The following is a 17,758-nucleotide window of genomic DNA, read 5'->3' on the forward strand; positions in this document are numbered from 1 at the left end:
CACTTAAAAAATTACCACAATATTTTTTTTCTAAATTTTTTTCTTTCTTTGTTTTTTTTTCTGAGATTATGACAGCAGCTTATGTCTAAATCAAACCCAAAAGGAAGCACAGAGCCCTGAGATTCTATGGTAGCCCTGGCCCTCATGTGAATCATGTATATGCTCTTATGTCTATTTTTAAAAATTCAGATTCAGCTAGAGAACAGCAGTTTGCTGACATGCAAAAGCTATAGCTTCCCTTCTGTCCTTGTAGTCTTACAGCATTAAAATAGAAGGGTTTTTTTTCAGTGGTAGAAAATGTGAATGAGAAATTCTTTAAAAAAAAAAAAAGTTGGCCCACTGTTTTATACTTTTAGCCAAATATCATTAAATTGATGTTTCTCTTCTTTCAAACAACATGGCATGAGATGTTGTATTTTCTTCATATGCACTTTCTTGATGTGACTTTACATTTAATTTTCCTACATGAGAAAAAATCTGTTTCTTTTCTTTTTTTTTGTTTTTTTTTCATTGCTCAAGATAAATACCCAAACAGTTTTTTGTTTTGTTTTGTATTTTTCTTTTTTTTTCTTTTTTTTTTTTTTTTTTTAATTAAAAGAGCAATCGTACCCTTACTTATGTCTGTGTTTATTTTCCAACCAGCACCCAGCTGCTGGCTGTGTCCATGGACATTCTTTTGGCATTTAGAAAGGTAATGCATCTGACTCAAATATAGGGGGGAAAAAAATCTAGCTTGGATCACGTGCCAAAACGTAAACTAAGCTTTACTGAAAGTTTCTAGTTCACTCCAATCATTTCTCCTCTTTTTAATCACCAGGGGAAGGCTTTATGGATGCATACTCCATTAAAAAGATACATTGTTTTCATTCCTTTCGTAGGCTCTTCTTGCATAGCTGCCCTTTGTCTAATATCACACCATGGTAGGAGCCCTCTGGTGATACTGCCATGGTTCAATCCCTTCCTTTGTGTCTTGCCCTGGTAATCTTATACAGGCTGAAATTTCCATGTGCGTAGCTTTCTGTTGCCATTCTCCAGTGCTGTGTTCCTGATTTGTTTTGGCAGAGCAAGCTTGAGTCTTTATGGCACAGTGAAATATTCTTCGATGCTATATAATTCAGACTGAATAAGGAGTCTGTATAAGGCACGTGTCTCAATATATATGTATATAAAAACACCAACATTGTTAATTCAAGTCAAGCATCTTTTACATTTATCTTCTGTCTTAAAGTAACACTTTGTTTTTATGCTCCCTTTCTTTGGCTTCATTGGGAATCACTCCGTTTTCCATGTCTGAGTGCTGCTGGATGCACTTGGTCAGAACTGCAGTGCTAGAAGTGTTCTTGGAATTATGCATCTTCTCTGTCCCCTCCTCCTTTTTTTCTTCATCCAAGGAATAGTTTCTGAAGGTCTCATAAATTTTATGCATATCCTCAGGCATGGTCTTTTTGAGATCTTTGTTTTTCCGTTTGGTCATCTTAGCAGACGATCCAAATTTGTTAATGATGTTGTCCTCAGATGCCCCCTGCCCGTGCTTGTTGAGCTTATCTGACCCTTTAAGGCGCAGGTTGTTAGGCCTGTTGTTGATGCTTTCCTGAGAGGAGGCCTTGAAGCGTCCTGTTTCCAAGGTAGCAAAGACAGAGCGCTTCTCTGGAGAGAGCATGTCTAAGGAGTGGGCTCGCTGGTCCAGGCCCAGGCGCCTGCGCTCCATGCTCCGGATGGTGGCTGCCCTTTGAAGTTTGTCATGGATCTCCACGCTGAGCCGCCTCCGTGTCTCTCTGAACTCAGCTGTCACGTTTGCTTTCCACTCTGCTGCGTGGGCTTTTATTTCTCCAACCTTTAGAAACATGAAGAAAGAGAAATTAACTTTTTAAGAAAAAGGAAAATCTTTCCTGTAGAACACAGCACAAGTGCTTTCTTCTCTGGCATGAAACTGAAGAGTTGTCCCATCTCCACTGCATCCATCTGGACCCAAACTTCATTAGCAAAGGGCTTACACTGGGCAAACTCTGAACACACCAACTGATGGCTTTTGTGGCATAGAAATCATCTGTCTGTCACTTTGCCACTCCACACATTTCATAGCTGTGTTACATGATGGGACATGTTCATGCTAATCCATCCTTGATTAAGAACAAAATTCCTGACTCATAATGTCAGCAGTAGATGGTCAAGAGTGGGCAAAGTTAATCACTTATAGTTAAACCAATACACTTCAGAACAGCACAACAACCAGTGCAGCAGTACAGGAATGTGTTTTCCTGTATTGCTCATGGATGAAGCTAAGTCCCACTGAAGGTTCTCTTCAGAGCCACAGAGTGACAGAATAGATAATGTTAAATACTCATTAGGTAATTTCAAGTGGTCTTCTAACTTCTCCAGAATGGGGTTCATTTTGAGGGACAAATGTAGCTGCCTTTAATGGAGGTTTCCATTGCACAACTGTCCAAATACCACACTGTCAAGCCATCTGGAGGAGTTTTGAATACCCATACTGTATGAGCATATACTTGAATGTCCTACTGTCTTTCTCTGTTTTACTCCTTTGCACTGCAGGCTGGAATAATGGCTAAGAATAAATCACCAAATGATGGCTGTATTCAATAAACATGCTTATAAACATTCTCATAAAATGAGAAATTCATTATAAATGACCAAGCAATATTTCAGTTAAAACAGTTCTTTCTCAAGATCTGTTTGATCTGTGTGCTCAAAGTTCAGCTTTGAGAAAGCTGAAAGAAAGCCATGGTCAATGGTTTGCTTGTGCTGCTGCAGCCTGAACTCAAATTTTTGCATCCAATAACCCATAAGGAGTCATTTTTTTTCTGCAGGCCAGATGTGCATGTGTCCCTTTAGCACTGTGGCAGAAGGCATCTTGCATCCACGTGGGAGACCAGGTTCCCTGCAGTAGGTGCCTGATGATCAATGGAACAGTCACAATCTCTGTAGTCACCTTTATTAATGAGATGCATGGGGGATGCACCAGGCCTTGGGTGGTGCAGATGCCTTCAAAAATTAGAAACAGCACTACACACCTGCCAAATTTTGCCTGCTATTTTGTTAACCCTGCCAGGTAAGCTTTATATATATGTACGTGTATATATATATATATAAAACTAACATCCTCCACCACAGGCTTCAGCTCTAGAGTCATGGCAATTGCCTTTCTATTTTCCACACTTTTTTGGGTGAAGCATTAGCAGTATCCTCTTTGAATCACGGAGGGCATGTTCTGAGTGAATTTAGTCATGCTCTCCTTGATGCTGATTACTCAGTTTCTTCAATTTTTAAAAACAGAGTACACAGTAAGTGGCCTGAATTTAAACTTCTATTCAGAACCATATTCTCTGCAGTAGAAAAAGTCAGGGAAATCTCCTAATTTTTGAGGAATTTTTTAGTACAGTTTCATAGCTAGCTTCAGAGTAAAGGCTGGCATCTCATTCCATAATTGCAATGCTACTGATGTGTTCTGTGTATTTTTGAGTACTGATAGAGGTGTAACAGCCTTGGTTGCTTCTGTTACTTTTTCTCTTATTTTTATCTTCCTTTGTGAAGGAGCTAAAGTTCAGAGCTAACTGTACACCAAAGGCAGTCAGTGAAGTAAACAACAGGGCATATTGAGCATTATTCATGCAGAGCAGCATTCTTAGTTAGATAAGCAGGATTCAGGTACTTAAATCTCTCTTGTAAAAAGACAAACCACTGAGAAATTACTGATCATACCTCTTCTTGTGTCTTCTTGGACAGGACTCTTAACCAGTCTCCAATCATACTCAGGACAGCAGCAAAGTAGGCAAGGCCGACAAGGATCCAGAACCACACTAAGGGCTTATACCACTCCTTGTATTTGATATCAGCATTTCCTCCTGAAATAAGCATATACTTATGCTTACAAATCATGAGGTCCCAAAATAACTACAAAATATCTGCAATTCTGAAAAATGCCTAGAAGTATTTCTTAGCTCTTGTCAACAGCATTGTAGTTCTGATAATAAGACAAGAAGCTGGTCAGATGAGAGGAACTCAGTCTGTTTTAATTTAAAAGTCTTCACACCTACCTATTGTTCTGCTGCTATCTGACCTGCCAGAACATCCAGTAAACACTTTCCTTTGTATTGCTCATGTGCTGAAGCAGCTCTGAAATTCTACTTTAATAGTACTTGCAACAGCACAAACACATGTCCAAGAAAAAGGCTTAATACAGCTAGTCTGCCTTATTCTGAACTGCCTGAAGCTTCACAGTTGAGAAAATTTACAAATCAACCGGCTTATGTTGTAGAGTTTCCAGACTTTTTTGGGTTTAGCTGCAGGATTGAGAGATCTGTGTGCAGAAAAAAGAAATGTAGCTTTGTCTTCCAAATCAGGATGTCTGACAGGAAGCCATGTATTAGCCCTGAAAATAAGGCTATGCAGTCTGCTTGGGTATCGTTCAGAAGGATGCATTCTCTGGTCAGTGACTTCATAAAAGATATGGATCAAGTCAAGCAACAAATATACTATATTGTTCTTTATGCAAGTCTTTGGATGAGCTGGCAAAACAAGAAATGAGCCATTTGGAAACTTATGGACTACAAAGTAAGTAGCAGCCAGGTTGCTGGTTACTACAGCGTAAAATAAAGAAATTTTTAAAAAAGAAAGCAAAGACAACCTCACCTTTTAGACTCTCAGTCCCATCACAGTGTTATGTGCACTGCAAGAATGAGAGCCAGTAAGAGGCAGGCACAGCCCTGAGTGGAAGAGAATGAGCAGCAAAGAGCCTGAAGAGCCCCATGGGCACTGCCATATCCCTCAATGCAAGTGAACATCACCTTGGTGGTAGCTGTGTAAACCCCTGCCCGAAAAACAAGCCTACCAGGAGACTCAGGCAGAGGTCTGCATATTTCCTGGGCTCCAGCCTTGCTTAGAAAGAGCTAGACACCTATACCTCTGTATTACTGCAGAGAGATTTTAGGGGTTTTCCCTGTTAAAATCACCAGACAACACAGTTCAGCATTTTCCCTTTTGCTTTTCACAATCTGAGACACTTCTATGACTCTTTAATTTTATCAAGACTCAATACGAGTGTAGTTACAGCGTTTGAACACCCCCGTGGAAGGTCAGACATTTGAGAATTGGCAGGAACCCAAATATAGGTTTTGATGTTAATCTCTCCCCACAGACTGCATGAATCACACTCTTTTTTTCCAGTCTTTAAGAGTCTGAAACAATGGGAGGTAGGGACTGCTGTTGCTATGGTAGAAGAAGCCTCTTCTGATCATACATGTCCCTGAGGAAGCTCACTAGGAAACAGATTGTCTGGATCTATCTTGCAGAGTAATCAGGTGACTGAGAAAGTATGAGACCACTTTTTTTTCAGCCTATCAGATACTCTGTTTTTTCTGGCTCCATGCACAATTTTATATCCAACTGTAGTACAAAAACCTTCCAGTTTCCCAAGAGCTGGGATTTGTTTTAGGTGGAATAAGCCAGCATAGCTCCACTGATGCTGTTTCAACCATTAAGATATAGTATTTTTGATTTGCTGTTGAAGGAACAGAGATACTGAGAGATTAAAGCGGCAGAAAATAAAAGGGGCAGAAAATCTCTCTCAAAACCAGCAATAAACCCCAGATCTCCTGGTGATCACCTGCCTTAAACTCTCATCATGAAAATGCCTCTGAAGCTGCCTTATTCAGGATCTTCCATATGATTTTTGAGAAATCCTGCTTGTTAGTAGCCACCCAGCTGTGGATTATATTCTCCTAATCATGTGATTATAGAACAATTTAATATTCAGAGCTTTTTTACAATCACATTATTAAACAATACTGAAATGTGCTATTATTAAGAAAAATATTGTAAATTATTTTTATTTCCCACTGTGATACCTCAAAGAATATCAGTGAATCCCTTTACACTAAGTGGTTAAAATGGAGCAAGCTCACACAATGACTTCTGTAGCTAAATGCTCGTAAAACTTTCTTTTTTATATCTGGGTCTTTCTTTGTTCAATGACTTTTTTTTCTCAATAATTCATGTCTTCTATGCCAGTATGTCATAAAAAAGGAGGACAAGTCTTTACAAAAGAGACTTGTCTACTGTTCTTCAACAAAGAAAGGTTTTTAGTTTTATTTGATTTTTTTTAACTCATTCTGTTTATAGGTATGAAGAAGTACAATATGACTGTTTTTAACACAAGCAATGACTGTTTTTAACACAGGAAACTTAATACCTTTAATTAGGACCACTAACATGAATGAGAACTAGAGGTCAGGCACTGATGGGAAAAGAATCCACTTATTTTAACCACCTTTTTTGTTAGCAAAGCAGTTGTGTGGAAAAAATAAAAAATTACCTCTCTCCTCCCCAGCCAACTATCTCAATTCCCTCTTTGGAAATTGTATATGGGTAGATATTTATAGTTCCAGCTCATACTGTGTTAATCTCCTCCAAGCACTGAGATACATACCCCATTAGTCCTTCTCTCCTACAAGAGTTTTTCTTAACAGGGCAACTGCAATGTCAAAATTTCTGCCAAGGTTAGGAAACAGAATGCAGGTTTTGAAATGCTACAGCTCCTGTAGCAGCAGCCCACTACTGCATCTGACCAGAGAATTCTACAGACCTATGGCTCAGTCGTCCTCTGTAAGAGCTTCCTCCATTCATCATTTGACTTGCCCCTGCAGTCATCCTCAGACTGAGCAGTAATGGACTAATACAAATCTTTAATTCAATGGGAAAGTAATTTTACTTTTACATAATTCATTGCATGATAAAGGATAATCAGGACTTTCCAGGCTCCCGTTATCTACACTGCTGAAGGCTCACAATCTACAGATGTCAAGGCACCTAGACCTTAAATCAGCCTGATGTTGTACTGCACAGTAATCCCAACAGAAACACTGGAATCCCATCATTTCACTGGAATATAACACACTGTGAAGAGCCTCCTCTCTATACCAGAAAACAAATTCTGAGAGCCAAGGTCTTGTGCACCTTGAGCACCTTGGCTCAAAGCTGCTCACCTGCTACAAAGTCACCGAAGCCAACAGTGGTCAGGGTAACAACTACAAAGTAAATGGACTCCAAGGCTGTCCATCCCTCGATGTATTTGAAGATAAAGGCAGGAATGGTCACAAAGACGATGCAGCCTACCAGGATGAAGGCGATGGTGGAGATCACCCGGATCTTTGTTTGACTCACTTGTTTATTCTAGAAAAAGGAAATAACAGGAAGAAAAATGTTTGAGTGGATTTCTGGAACTGTATTCTTTGTGAATGACACAGTGATTATGCTGGTGTCACTTGGCATGTCCTTTTCTGCCTTTTGTGAGCTGGTTGGGTGAAATACAACCCTCTCTCCCTGTTAATGAGAGTCCTGTCCAGGTAATAGTACACCCCCATGCGTGGCCCCAGTTTATCATGGTTCCCATTTTCCGTGCACTAGGAAGTGACTAATTTACCAGAAACACCACCTGGAAAAACATACCTGAGCTTCAGAAAGGTATCAATATGCTCCATATCAGGTTCAATGCTTAAGAAAAAGTGAACATTCACACATCCATGCAAGTATGTGTACTTGCCCACATTGCCTCACCAGCACCAAGCATTCAAAGAGGACCAAGATTAAAATGAAAATAAACCCCTTTTCCCCCACTGAAAAGCTGCAATTTTATGTAGAAATAATTCATGTTTTGGATTTTCTAGACCCAGGATTTCCAGCTTTCATTCACAAATATAAAGGTTAAATCTCCTTTTTAAAAATAGAAAGCTGTATTATTGGTTTACTCCAGAAAATAAAAAAAGGATTTATGTCAAATACCAAAGAGCACGAAATAAAATTACCTACATAAATCCACACTGGAAAGCTCTTGAACAGAGTATATCTTACTGGCTTCTATAAACTGAATTAAAATCTAGTCAGTGTAATTGTAATATTTTACACTACTAAATCATATAAACTCTCAATATATTTAATATATACTTAGATTTTGCTTCTATTAATATTGATGCAAGACTGGATTAACACAATTTGATCTGACAGATTTATTTCAGATTTTCTCTGCTGTGAATAAACTCAGCATCCAATAAAGTTTCATGAGAAACCTGTAAATTACTAGAAACCTTACTGTGGATTAATTTCAGAACCAGCGTAAATTCTGTATTTACCCTGGAAAAGTAATGTGGAGGTCACTGTAAGGCATATTTCCAAATTAGTTTTCCAAACCAAGCATCTCCATTAACCCAAAAAAGAGATCTCATTTCAGATTAAGGCATTGCCTAGACAGGAAATAAGATCTCAGAAGTTATCTTTGTAATATACAGAAGGGATATTGCCTGAACTGGTTAATACCTCACCAGCTTGGGAACAATACTGTGCTTTCCCTAAAATGAGAGCATTTCTTCTAGAGGTGCAGTGTCAGACCCTCTTAAGTACTCCGCTGATCTGGGATGCATTCAGAAGCAGGTAGCATAAAATGCCATGTTGCATAGATACTTTAAGTTCTAAAACTGGTTAAGATGATCCTTACACTTAATATTTATTTGTGTGTGAGCGCACTATTTTCTGTGTCTGGATGAATAGAAATAGCTCCATAAGATTAGTAATCTAATGCCAAATATAAGACATGGAAGAAACTGCCAAGGAGCAAGAGGAAAAGCAAAACAAAAATATAAAATCGGAATTAATTCCTTATTGCCTCTTTTTCCAAAGAGCCATTTTGAGTATTTTGCTAAAACACCAAAGGACAATCCATCTTCTTTAAGAAGTATGAACACACATTCACAATGGCATGACTTCAGACTCAATGAAAGGAAAGTGAAAGGAAAAGAACAGATCACATGGATGTTACATATCCTACATTGTCACCCTTGCCTTTTGTCGTTGAGAATGAGGATTTAACCAAATTGACATCTATTTTCTAGTCTGACCAAGGCAACTTGTTTACTTCTACTAAATGCTTCAGTTTCCTGAAGTTATGCATAGTAATTCTTCCTCCAGTCCCCACATAGCAAAAATTAAAATGCATTTCAATATGAGTCAGAATTGTCTCATGAGAGAGACAGGAACAAAAATAATTGTCTTAAAATCAGTAAAAAATGTTCAGGACATCCCCTTGTCCATGAGCAATAAACTCAGCCAAGGGTTGTTGGTTTTTTTAAGCAAAAATGGTAACAATGTTAATGAAAGGATCTGTAAAAGGCTGGACTCATGGTTATTGTGCACCTTTGTCACTCACACAAAAGCAGAGCAGCTGAGGATACAAATGAAGGCAGAAAGCAATGGTGAAATCAGGAACAGCGTTTTTAGAGCTGCTGAAAAGAGCACAAAAGCAGGACTCAGAAAAATAATTACTTAATGAACAATAACACATGAAATGCAGGATAGACGTGAAAAGGGGGATCTTTTTACAGTTGGGCATGCATTCAGAGGAAATTCACAGTACAGTCTAACTGCTAAAGATGAAAAAAATGCTAAGACATAATTGTACTTACTAATGGAATATGTACATTGTAATAATGACATACTACAAAAGTGTAATCGACTCCAATGGTACACCAAGCCAATAAATAAATAAATAAATAAATAAATAAATTTAAATAATCACTCTATATAACACTAAAGGTTGAGAAGCCTGAATAGTTTAAAAAAATTTCTCTTTTAAACAGTATTTTCAGCTTGGAGCCAAACATTATCAAATAGCTGAGCACGTTCTGCCAAGCTAAGAAATCATCTGAACCCATTTTGTGGCATGAACACAGAATTTTCTATAAGTATCATAAAGAAATAATAAGAAACCCCTTCCTCCAGGAAAGGTAGCTAATCTTATAGCTGTTCAAGTAAAATTAGAACACCTTTAAAAGAGATGTTTTCCTCTCTTTTTCTTTTTAAGTTTGTTTACCCACAAGCTCTTTCCCCAGTGATGAAGCAGATAATTTGTAAAACATTCTTCAAATATAAATAAATTAGTGCCTGCTAATGAGACCAATTTAATTCCACCTAGAACTAATCTGTAAAACATCAAAGAAGTAATCTAAGAATCTAAGAACTGAGAGTTTTCTGTGAACCCATCAAGGTCATTTCCATTTTCCAATGACAGTGCTGATTTTACTCTTAAGGTGGTTAAGTGCTAAACTGGCAACATTACTGATGGCATTTTGCTTACATGAATTCAAACAACCTACAGTCAATCTTCTCTACTGCCAAGAGGGGTAAAGACAGACAGTAATGAGTGGAATTTATCAGTGGAATTTAGTTCTTATCCATCTTTTCCATCAATTACTGCAGCTTCATTTTTTCCTCATTTCCTATTATATATACAGGGGTTTTAGTAATTTTGGTATTACCTAGTAATTTAAGGACTTAAAATAAACCTTGAGTTTTTTACTTTCTTTTTTCTCTCTCTAGCCCAATAGATCAAAGCCAGTGTCGTGGATTATTTTATGTCTCCTGCTTTCTTCAGGTGAATTAACTGAGGTACAATTTTTCTGACCTGATGGCTGACAATAAAAGCTCCAAACAGTGCTTTTAAGTTTGCAAACTGAGACCACAGGGTTGATATATATTCCTAGGAAAAAGGAGCATGAGGCATTAAGGAGGAAATCAAAAGAAGCTACAGTCATTTATCAGAGTAGAGTAAATGCTAAATATGTAGAACATATATATTTCCATGAACAGCATATTCCATATAAGCTTATTCCAAGATTCTGTAGTGTCACCTTGTATTTCATAGAAAGCTTCCCCAGTATACAGTACTAGTAAACCAAAAATAGCACTGGAACACTTGCTGCTTCACAGTGAGTTCAGATGGTTTTTTCATCTTCCAAACTCTTCCTTCTCTGAATTCCTGACAAATCTCCCCAAGGCTCTGGGCAAGCTGGCTACCTTTTTGGCTAGATGACCAATGGGAATTTTTTAGGGATAATGTAATAAACCTGCATGGAAAATGCTGTCCTCACCTCTCCAAAAGGCTCTGTATTTTGGAGCAGAGAAAACACATTTCAAACAAAACACATTTCTTTAATATTTCTTTTGTTCCCTTCACTTACTCTTAACTTTGTGTCCTTCCCCATGCTGCCAGCTATTCTCAGAACAGATTGTCTCTGCCCATGCACTAATTAAACAGCTTGTCTTCTAAATCACTTTCTCCCAACCAAAATATTTTAACACTAGGAATGACAGTCTTTGTACTAAAGCCATAAACCAGAATATCACATATATCATCTGACAAACATTTGATATGTCCTTAGTCAAAATAGGTTTGCAAAGCTAGTGTAGATGGAGCAGGCAGTCATAGGTTCATGCTGCTTGTCTTTCAGCTTAGCCAAATGCAAGCCAGTCCTGGTCCAGAGCCTGGCACACACCTCAACAGGTGGCCTGGCCCTTCTCAACAGGCTATGTGGAAAGACTGGCACACCACTGGCTCACAGAGCTCCTTGGTCATCAGTGATTTGGTCACATCAACCTCTTTGCTGCCTGTAACTGTCACTGTGGATTTCATCTTAACTTGTCCTAGCTCCTTCATGTCCAAAATGAGACTGAAACTAAATGTATTGTAAATATCAGTGACTTGGACATAACACCTAAGAACAATATAAGAATGTTTTGTTCTTTGTTCTCTGACACTGCTGGCTCCTGTCAGCTCCAACAGACCTACCTCAGGGCACTGCTGAACCCCTGAAATGACATGGTGGCACCTCTGGGAAAGCATGTTTAAGAAAGGGCAGAAATGCTGGACAGGCAGAAGACAATGAAACACAGAGAACAAAGGAATAACAAGGTCAGGTGAGTGGTAGCTTCTCCATGGCAATGCAGGTACTACAGGGTCTGCAGCCCATGGAGGACCAGCAAAGGAACAGAGGAGAAGAGTTAAGAATAGCAGAGAAACCACTGTGTACTGACCCAACCCCTGTGTCCTTTGCTGCTGCACCAGCGGGATTGAACGTGACCCACAGTAACATGGGTGGAGGAGGGGTTTCTGCAGTGAAGTGAGCCTAGGAGTTGAAGCAGAGCTTGCAAAATGGGGAAGAAAGGCATTTTAGACATTTGTGAGGATTTTGTTTCCAAACATTCAACTCAGTAATAAAGTTTTTATGCTAATTGTCAATAAATTCATTTAAATCACACAAGTTTGTTTTGCCTGTGAGAGTAGACGGTAAGTGACTTTGCTGTCTTTATGTGACCCACAAGGTTTCTCAGAGAGCACTCTATTGCTCTTTCCATGTTCTCTCCATCATTGTAGGCAAGTGAGCAAACAGCCATGCTTGCTGCCAGCCAGAACCTACTCACCACACCAGCGAAGAAGACAACACTCCTTGAAAACAAGCGCCAGAGTTATAATATGTACTAAAATATAGATGACATTTCAGACACCTCCATGATTTATGAAAAGGGGGCTGAACCATTCTACTAGTTATGGGCTTCCCATACACTCTAACCTCTTGGTGCCTCAGTATTATTTTAGTTCTCATGTTTTATAAAGAATGCTGCTATAAGAAGGTGCAGAGTCCATCCTCTGCTTTTTAACTGTATTCAGTACCAGAGATATTAAAAGCTGTAAACATTCACATTTATTACTAAGCTTGGGAGGGACAATCCTGAACTCATACAAGACACAGGTCAGAGTAAAGAAGGATTTCTTCTTTGTTTTTAAACATCATTTTTCCCCCATAAACCTACATTTCTGTGGGGTGTTTGTCTAGACCCAGATGGAATATGCAACAAGCTTCTCACAGAGAAGCAGCTTTCTCTAATGTCATTTTTGTAAATCTCTGTGCATGGATCTTGCTGCAGTGATAACGTGAGTACTGTGTCATGAAAATACAGAAACACTGGCTCAGATATTTTCTACGCTTGATATACCCTTTTCCCATCTTCTTCCTCTCACTAGAAAGCACACACAGGGCTTTCTGATATGGACCCACTAATTTCTGCATGTTTCTTATTACAAAAATAAAAATGGCTGAGCTGTATTCAACCCAAGGAAAAAAAAAAAAGAAGCAAAAAACCAAATTGAATAAGAGGAATCAGCGTATACATATGCTTTTTGCAAACACTGGAGCAGACAAAGGACAACAGAGGTTGATGGCATAGACTTAAGCAATTTCGCAGAGGCTTAAGTCTATGCCATGTGCTTAAGTCTGTGCAAATGTGTTTCTCCTCCCTTCCCTCCTTCAACTCACATCTGAGTTACACCTATATTCCCCCACCCAGAGAGCACAAGAAAGGGTTAATAACAATTGTTCCACATAGCTTCCCTGTACTTGAACGGATTTGATCTTGCCATTCCTGGTATTACATACTCGCCATCAATGACCAGAGGATAAGAACAAAATTAGCAAAATGTCTGTTACACTAAAATTGCTTTCCTTGAAGTGGAATAGCTGTAAGCATCACTAACTAAAAACTAACTAAAAACTAACTAAAAACTAACTAACTAACTAACTAATTAACTAACTAACTAACTAACTAACTTAAATACCCAGTTAGAGGGCCTAAAATGTCAAAATCTGGGATCCACAAATGTTCTAATTAATTTTTAGTACTAGCTTACTATCTTAGGTCTGTGCAGGAAAAGATACTTTTCTGCAGTTCAAATATAATGGAAGGGATGAGTGATTCAAAGAATAAACCAAACATATTCAAGACAGTGGTTTAAACTAAATTCAGAGACAAATTTGGCTCTGGTTGATGAGGACCACCTGTAATGAAGTCACAAGCCTCACCACCAAGCCTACAAGAACCCCTGTTTAAACCCCGCTCAGGGAAATATGACTCAAAAGGACCTTTAAGGTGTGACAGGGAAAAGAACAGATCATGAGCTGAGATTGTTCACATGCATTTGTTCTGGGTTTGTAAATCACCCTCCTAATCACTGATTTTTTGTATTTCTTTATCATTCTTTTTTGGTGGAAAGAACTCAGCAAATTGTTAGGCTGAGGTCTGAACCCTGAACTTTCAGCTCATAAACCTTGTATAATTTTGGAATAATACTGTGAATGTGCAACAGTAGGTTGAATTTCACACCCTGTCCTGACAGCTCTGTCCAGAGACAGGATGCCAGCAGATGGCAGATGGATCACTGCATCAGACAGCTACTCTTTGGAAGTTGTTAAGTGAATATAATTTTTTTTAATTTTACCTTTTTCCTTACAGAAAATTGCAGTGAATAACACTAGATTAAAAAAAGAAAAGATAAAGTATTAATATCCTGGTTTTTAGCAGCTGATGTAATAACACACTGATGCTAGCTAATAGTGTAATGTAATTAAACAAAATAAAAGAGATTGTCTTGAACAAAGTAAATCCATGAACAGAGGGGAGACTATAAAAAAAAGTCTATATTTTTAAGTGCTCTTCCTCTACAGTTACTGTCTTAATACTAAGTTGTTTCCCAGATTCTGTTTTTCATTCATTTTCAGGGAAGGAACTTGTACAAACAATTCCTGTCACTTCTGCAGAAAGAGATCAGAGAAGCCAAGTGAAAGAGAAGCTAGAGTTGATCAGGTGTATTCAGAAAGACAAACAATAAAGTTTAGGAATGGCAGAGGTTTGACAGGTGCTGAAAGAAAGCTTTCCACCAGCTCAGTGGGACTATCCTTACTGCTATGCCAGCCCCATTACACATCTGTCAACTAAGAATTACTTTTCCTAGGACAATTCCAAGGTTAGGTGATGTGTACTGCTATCTTTCATAAAAATATTAAGTGTAGGCCATTTTCACAGCATGTCTCTGAAAACTAGAGCAAAACATGTTCTCTAAGCTGAAAACCTGAAAGAGAAGTAACAGATGTGTCTGTTCTGATAAGTCCCTGGCTCAGTGAAGCACAAGTTGCTTACAGAGGCACAAAGCAGTGTTTTTTCAGTGGTGCAGCCTTGCCACCACTCATGTCTCTGGCTGCTTGCTCACGCCCTGTATTGCAATTCACAGTCTACCAGCTGTGTTGCCAGACCTGTCCTCTGTGTCCTGCTGGAAACCAGAGCACTGAAAGCAGAAACCGAGCTCAGGAACTGCTCACAGTGGCTCCACCTCAGAAGCCAGAAAATCCTGGAGTGCTCTCAGAAACATATTGTGCCCAGACTGAATTCCTGCATCTGTAATAAACTGCAAGATAGAGGAAGACCACTCAGGTTATCCATCTACTTCTGGTGAGAATCCAAACACTCATTCAAGGTTTGAAAAAAAAACTATCCAAATTAGCCTATATTTAACTCATGATAATGGCAGCTGCTGTGCTCTGTAACAGTGTACTCTGCCTATGGAGTGCTTTCTATCTTTAGATGCTTGCAGACACTGTGTGTACAGAGCAAGCCAAAAGAATGGAGCTTTGTTCTACTGTTTATTATAGAAACATTCACAGGTTGTTCATAAGATCCCTCATGTATGTAAGATAAAAATACTACTTTTATGGCATTATGTCACCTTGAAATTCATATTTCATTTCTGTTGTGTCTGGAAAGTTTCACTGGGTGACAATCTATTTATAAGAATTATCAACTTTCAAATTAAATTTTGAGTGTATATGTGCTTTTCTGAGGTGATCTGGGAGAGCTGATACATCACTGGACCTAGAAATTGGATGCTTGTTACCAGTGTATATAGTGAATCTGGTGGCCTTGTACATACTCATTTTCTGGGGAATCACACTAACATGCATGTAAAAACAGACTGGGAGACAGGCTCTGCCCTAGATTATTGAAGATGGAACATACAGAAATAACCAGGAGCTGAGAAGACAGAGCTTTTGTGGGGGAAGCTTTGGTTTACATCTCTGACCTGGTTGATGCTTATTTACTTGTACCAAATATAATCATTCCAGTAGGACAGATGGCATAAACTGTTGGATTTATTTGGGATATCATCATCCTGCCAGTGCCTCTGTTTCCTAAAACGGTACGTGAAAAGTTCTATTTTTTACAAAGCATTATTTTGCTATGAAATACCTCCAGCCCTACCTACTCATAAATGAGTAGATGTTTTCCTGGCTAGTTACACACTGATATAATGGTAACATTTTGGATTAGAAGATGAGCGGTGGCATGTGCCCAGCTCTTCTGCTGAAATATTCTGTCAATACTGTTGGGTTAGTGTGTACTTGATAAGAGCAGATTTTTTTCTCACTTTATGTAGTTCAAATTTTCCTTAAAAATCCCACAGAATGTGTGGGCTGATTACTGCAGTAGCTACATTTGAAATTCCTATGCTCTAATTTGTGGTGTTAATTAAGGTAGGTTTAGTAGGGCTCTGCACAGGTCATGTCAGAGGCACCAGAAATGCACTAACTCAAGTCCTCAATCCCCCTTCCATCTTTCCAGCTATGCCAAGGAATGCCAGAGGCAGGCTGTCCCTAGTGTGGCACGAGCTCCATGCTCACAGATACACTGTTGGATGGAGCAAGAGGAGTTCCTGTTAGGGAACTGCTTTGGGTGAAAGGATGCCAGTGACAACAGAAAATTCTCTCCTTGTCAGCTACCAGTGTGTGCATACCACACCTTACCTAGCTTCAAAAATGATCCTAACCACAATGCACTGGACACATACAGAAGCAGAGTGCTGAGACATATCAACATGGAAATTTGATGCATTACACACATGCTAAGTTTCTTCCCATTCTTTCCACAAGAAACTGTCCCAAATTGTCTGTGAGGACAAATAATACAGGTAGCTAATTTGTACTCTCCCTAGAGCATTGATGCACCCCATGGCTTCTCAGCTACCTCTGGAAGATTTGTCAGGCACACCACCCAACATTTTATTAAGTTTTTCAGTGTCTTTTTAGACTATGTTTGTTCCTTTTAGTTTCTTGGTAGCTACACTACTAATTTTTATGTCCTCTCTTTAAAGATGGTAACAGGCTGTTTTACACCCACAAACATACTGAATTTCAATTCATTTAGGAGACGGTTACAAAATAAGAGACAAGAGTTACACATTGAATTAAAATTTCCTCAGTGCTCAGTATTAAATCAAGAACTGTTACGCTACTTGAGGCTTCATCTGATTAGGTCCTAACATTTATGAAGCCTAACAGTGTAAATACAATGTGATAATAAATTACATAGTAATTAAAATTATAATGATTACTATATTCTGCATATGCTAAATGCTATGTAAATAATCACTTAAAGTGAAACCACTGGTATGATTACCAGTTCCTAAGATGCATGTAAATTCTAAACTCTATCAGAAATATTTCAAATTGCCAAAACTCATTACTAAGAGTAACAAAAGAAATTATGTACAACCCTGTTAACCAAATCACAGAATAATAGATGTAATGGAATGTAATGGATTTATGACAATCAAAATAAAGGGAATAAACACACATCTTGGCTAAACAGTGCCACAATCTCTAAATTCCTTTGGAAGCTGACAAAATACCAAGAAGGAAAACAAATACTTTGGATGGCTATAAGCAACAAGCAACTGCATTAACTGAAGAAAATGCAGGAATACTTTGAATACCAAAATAACTCACATTATGTGCTGAAGGGCAATATTTTGTATGAAACATTAGTATCATCTTTCATCTGTGAATGTTAAAATACTTCAAGTAGTGTATATACTATGCTTTAGCATGGAGGCTGGACTAGATGATGTCAAGACGTCCATTCCAGCCCCACTTATTCTGTGATTCTCTGATTATTTTAATCATAAACTATCATAGCAACAGTTTAATGGTCTTGTCCATGTCACTCAGAAATACAATACTCAGCTGACAATTAATCAAAGATTTTCTGACTCTCAATCCATTTTGTGCTTCAAGATAGTAATTTTTCTTGA

At 38.4% G+C, this 17,758-nt stretch overlaps 1 protein-coding gene across 2 annotated transcripts in view; it reads right to left on the reverse strand.

Annotated features, from left to right (window-relative positions):
• Positions 1-611: 611 nt before the first annotated feature.
• The window catches only part of KCNK10 (potassium two pore domain channel subfamily K member 10), a 55,116-nt gene continuing 37,969 nt past the window's right edge, over positions 612-17,758 (reverse strand). For both annotated transcript variants that reach the window (XM_086894216.1, XM_023927734.2), the window contains 3 exons: positions 7,002-7,188; positions 3,721-3,863; positions 612-1,834 (listed from right to left, as the gene is read on the reverse strand). In XM_086894216.1, coding sequence (XP_086750342.1) covers positions 1,223-1,834; positions 3,721-3,863; positions 7,002-7,188 — 942 coding nt within the window. In that variant the 3' untranslated portion in view covers positions 612-1,222. The remainder of the gene's footprint in view (positions 1,835-3,720; positions 3,864-7,001; positions 7,189-17,758) is intronic.

Source organism: Cyanistes caeruleus, chromosome 6 (assembly GCF_971803275.1).
Source record: "Cyanistes caeruleus chromosome 6, bCyaCae1.hap1.1, whole genome shotgun sequence".
Lineage (NCBI taxonomy): Eukaryota > Metazoa > Chordata > Aves > Passeriformes > Paridae > Cyanistes > Cyanistes caeruleus.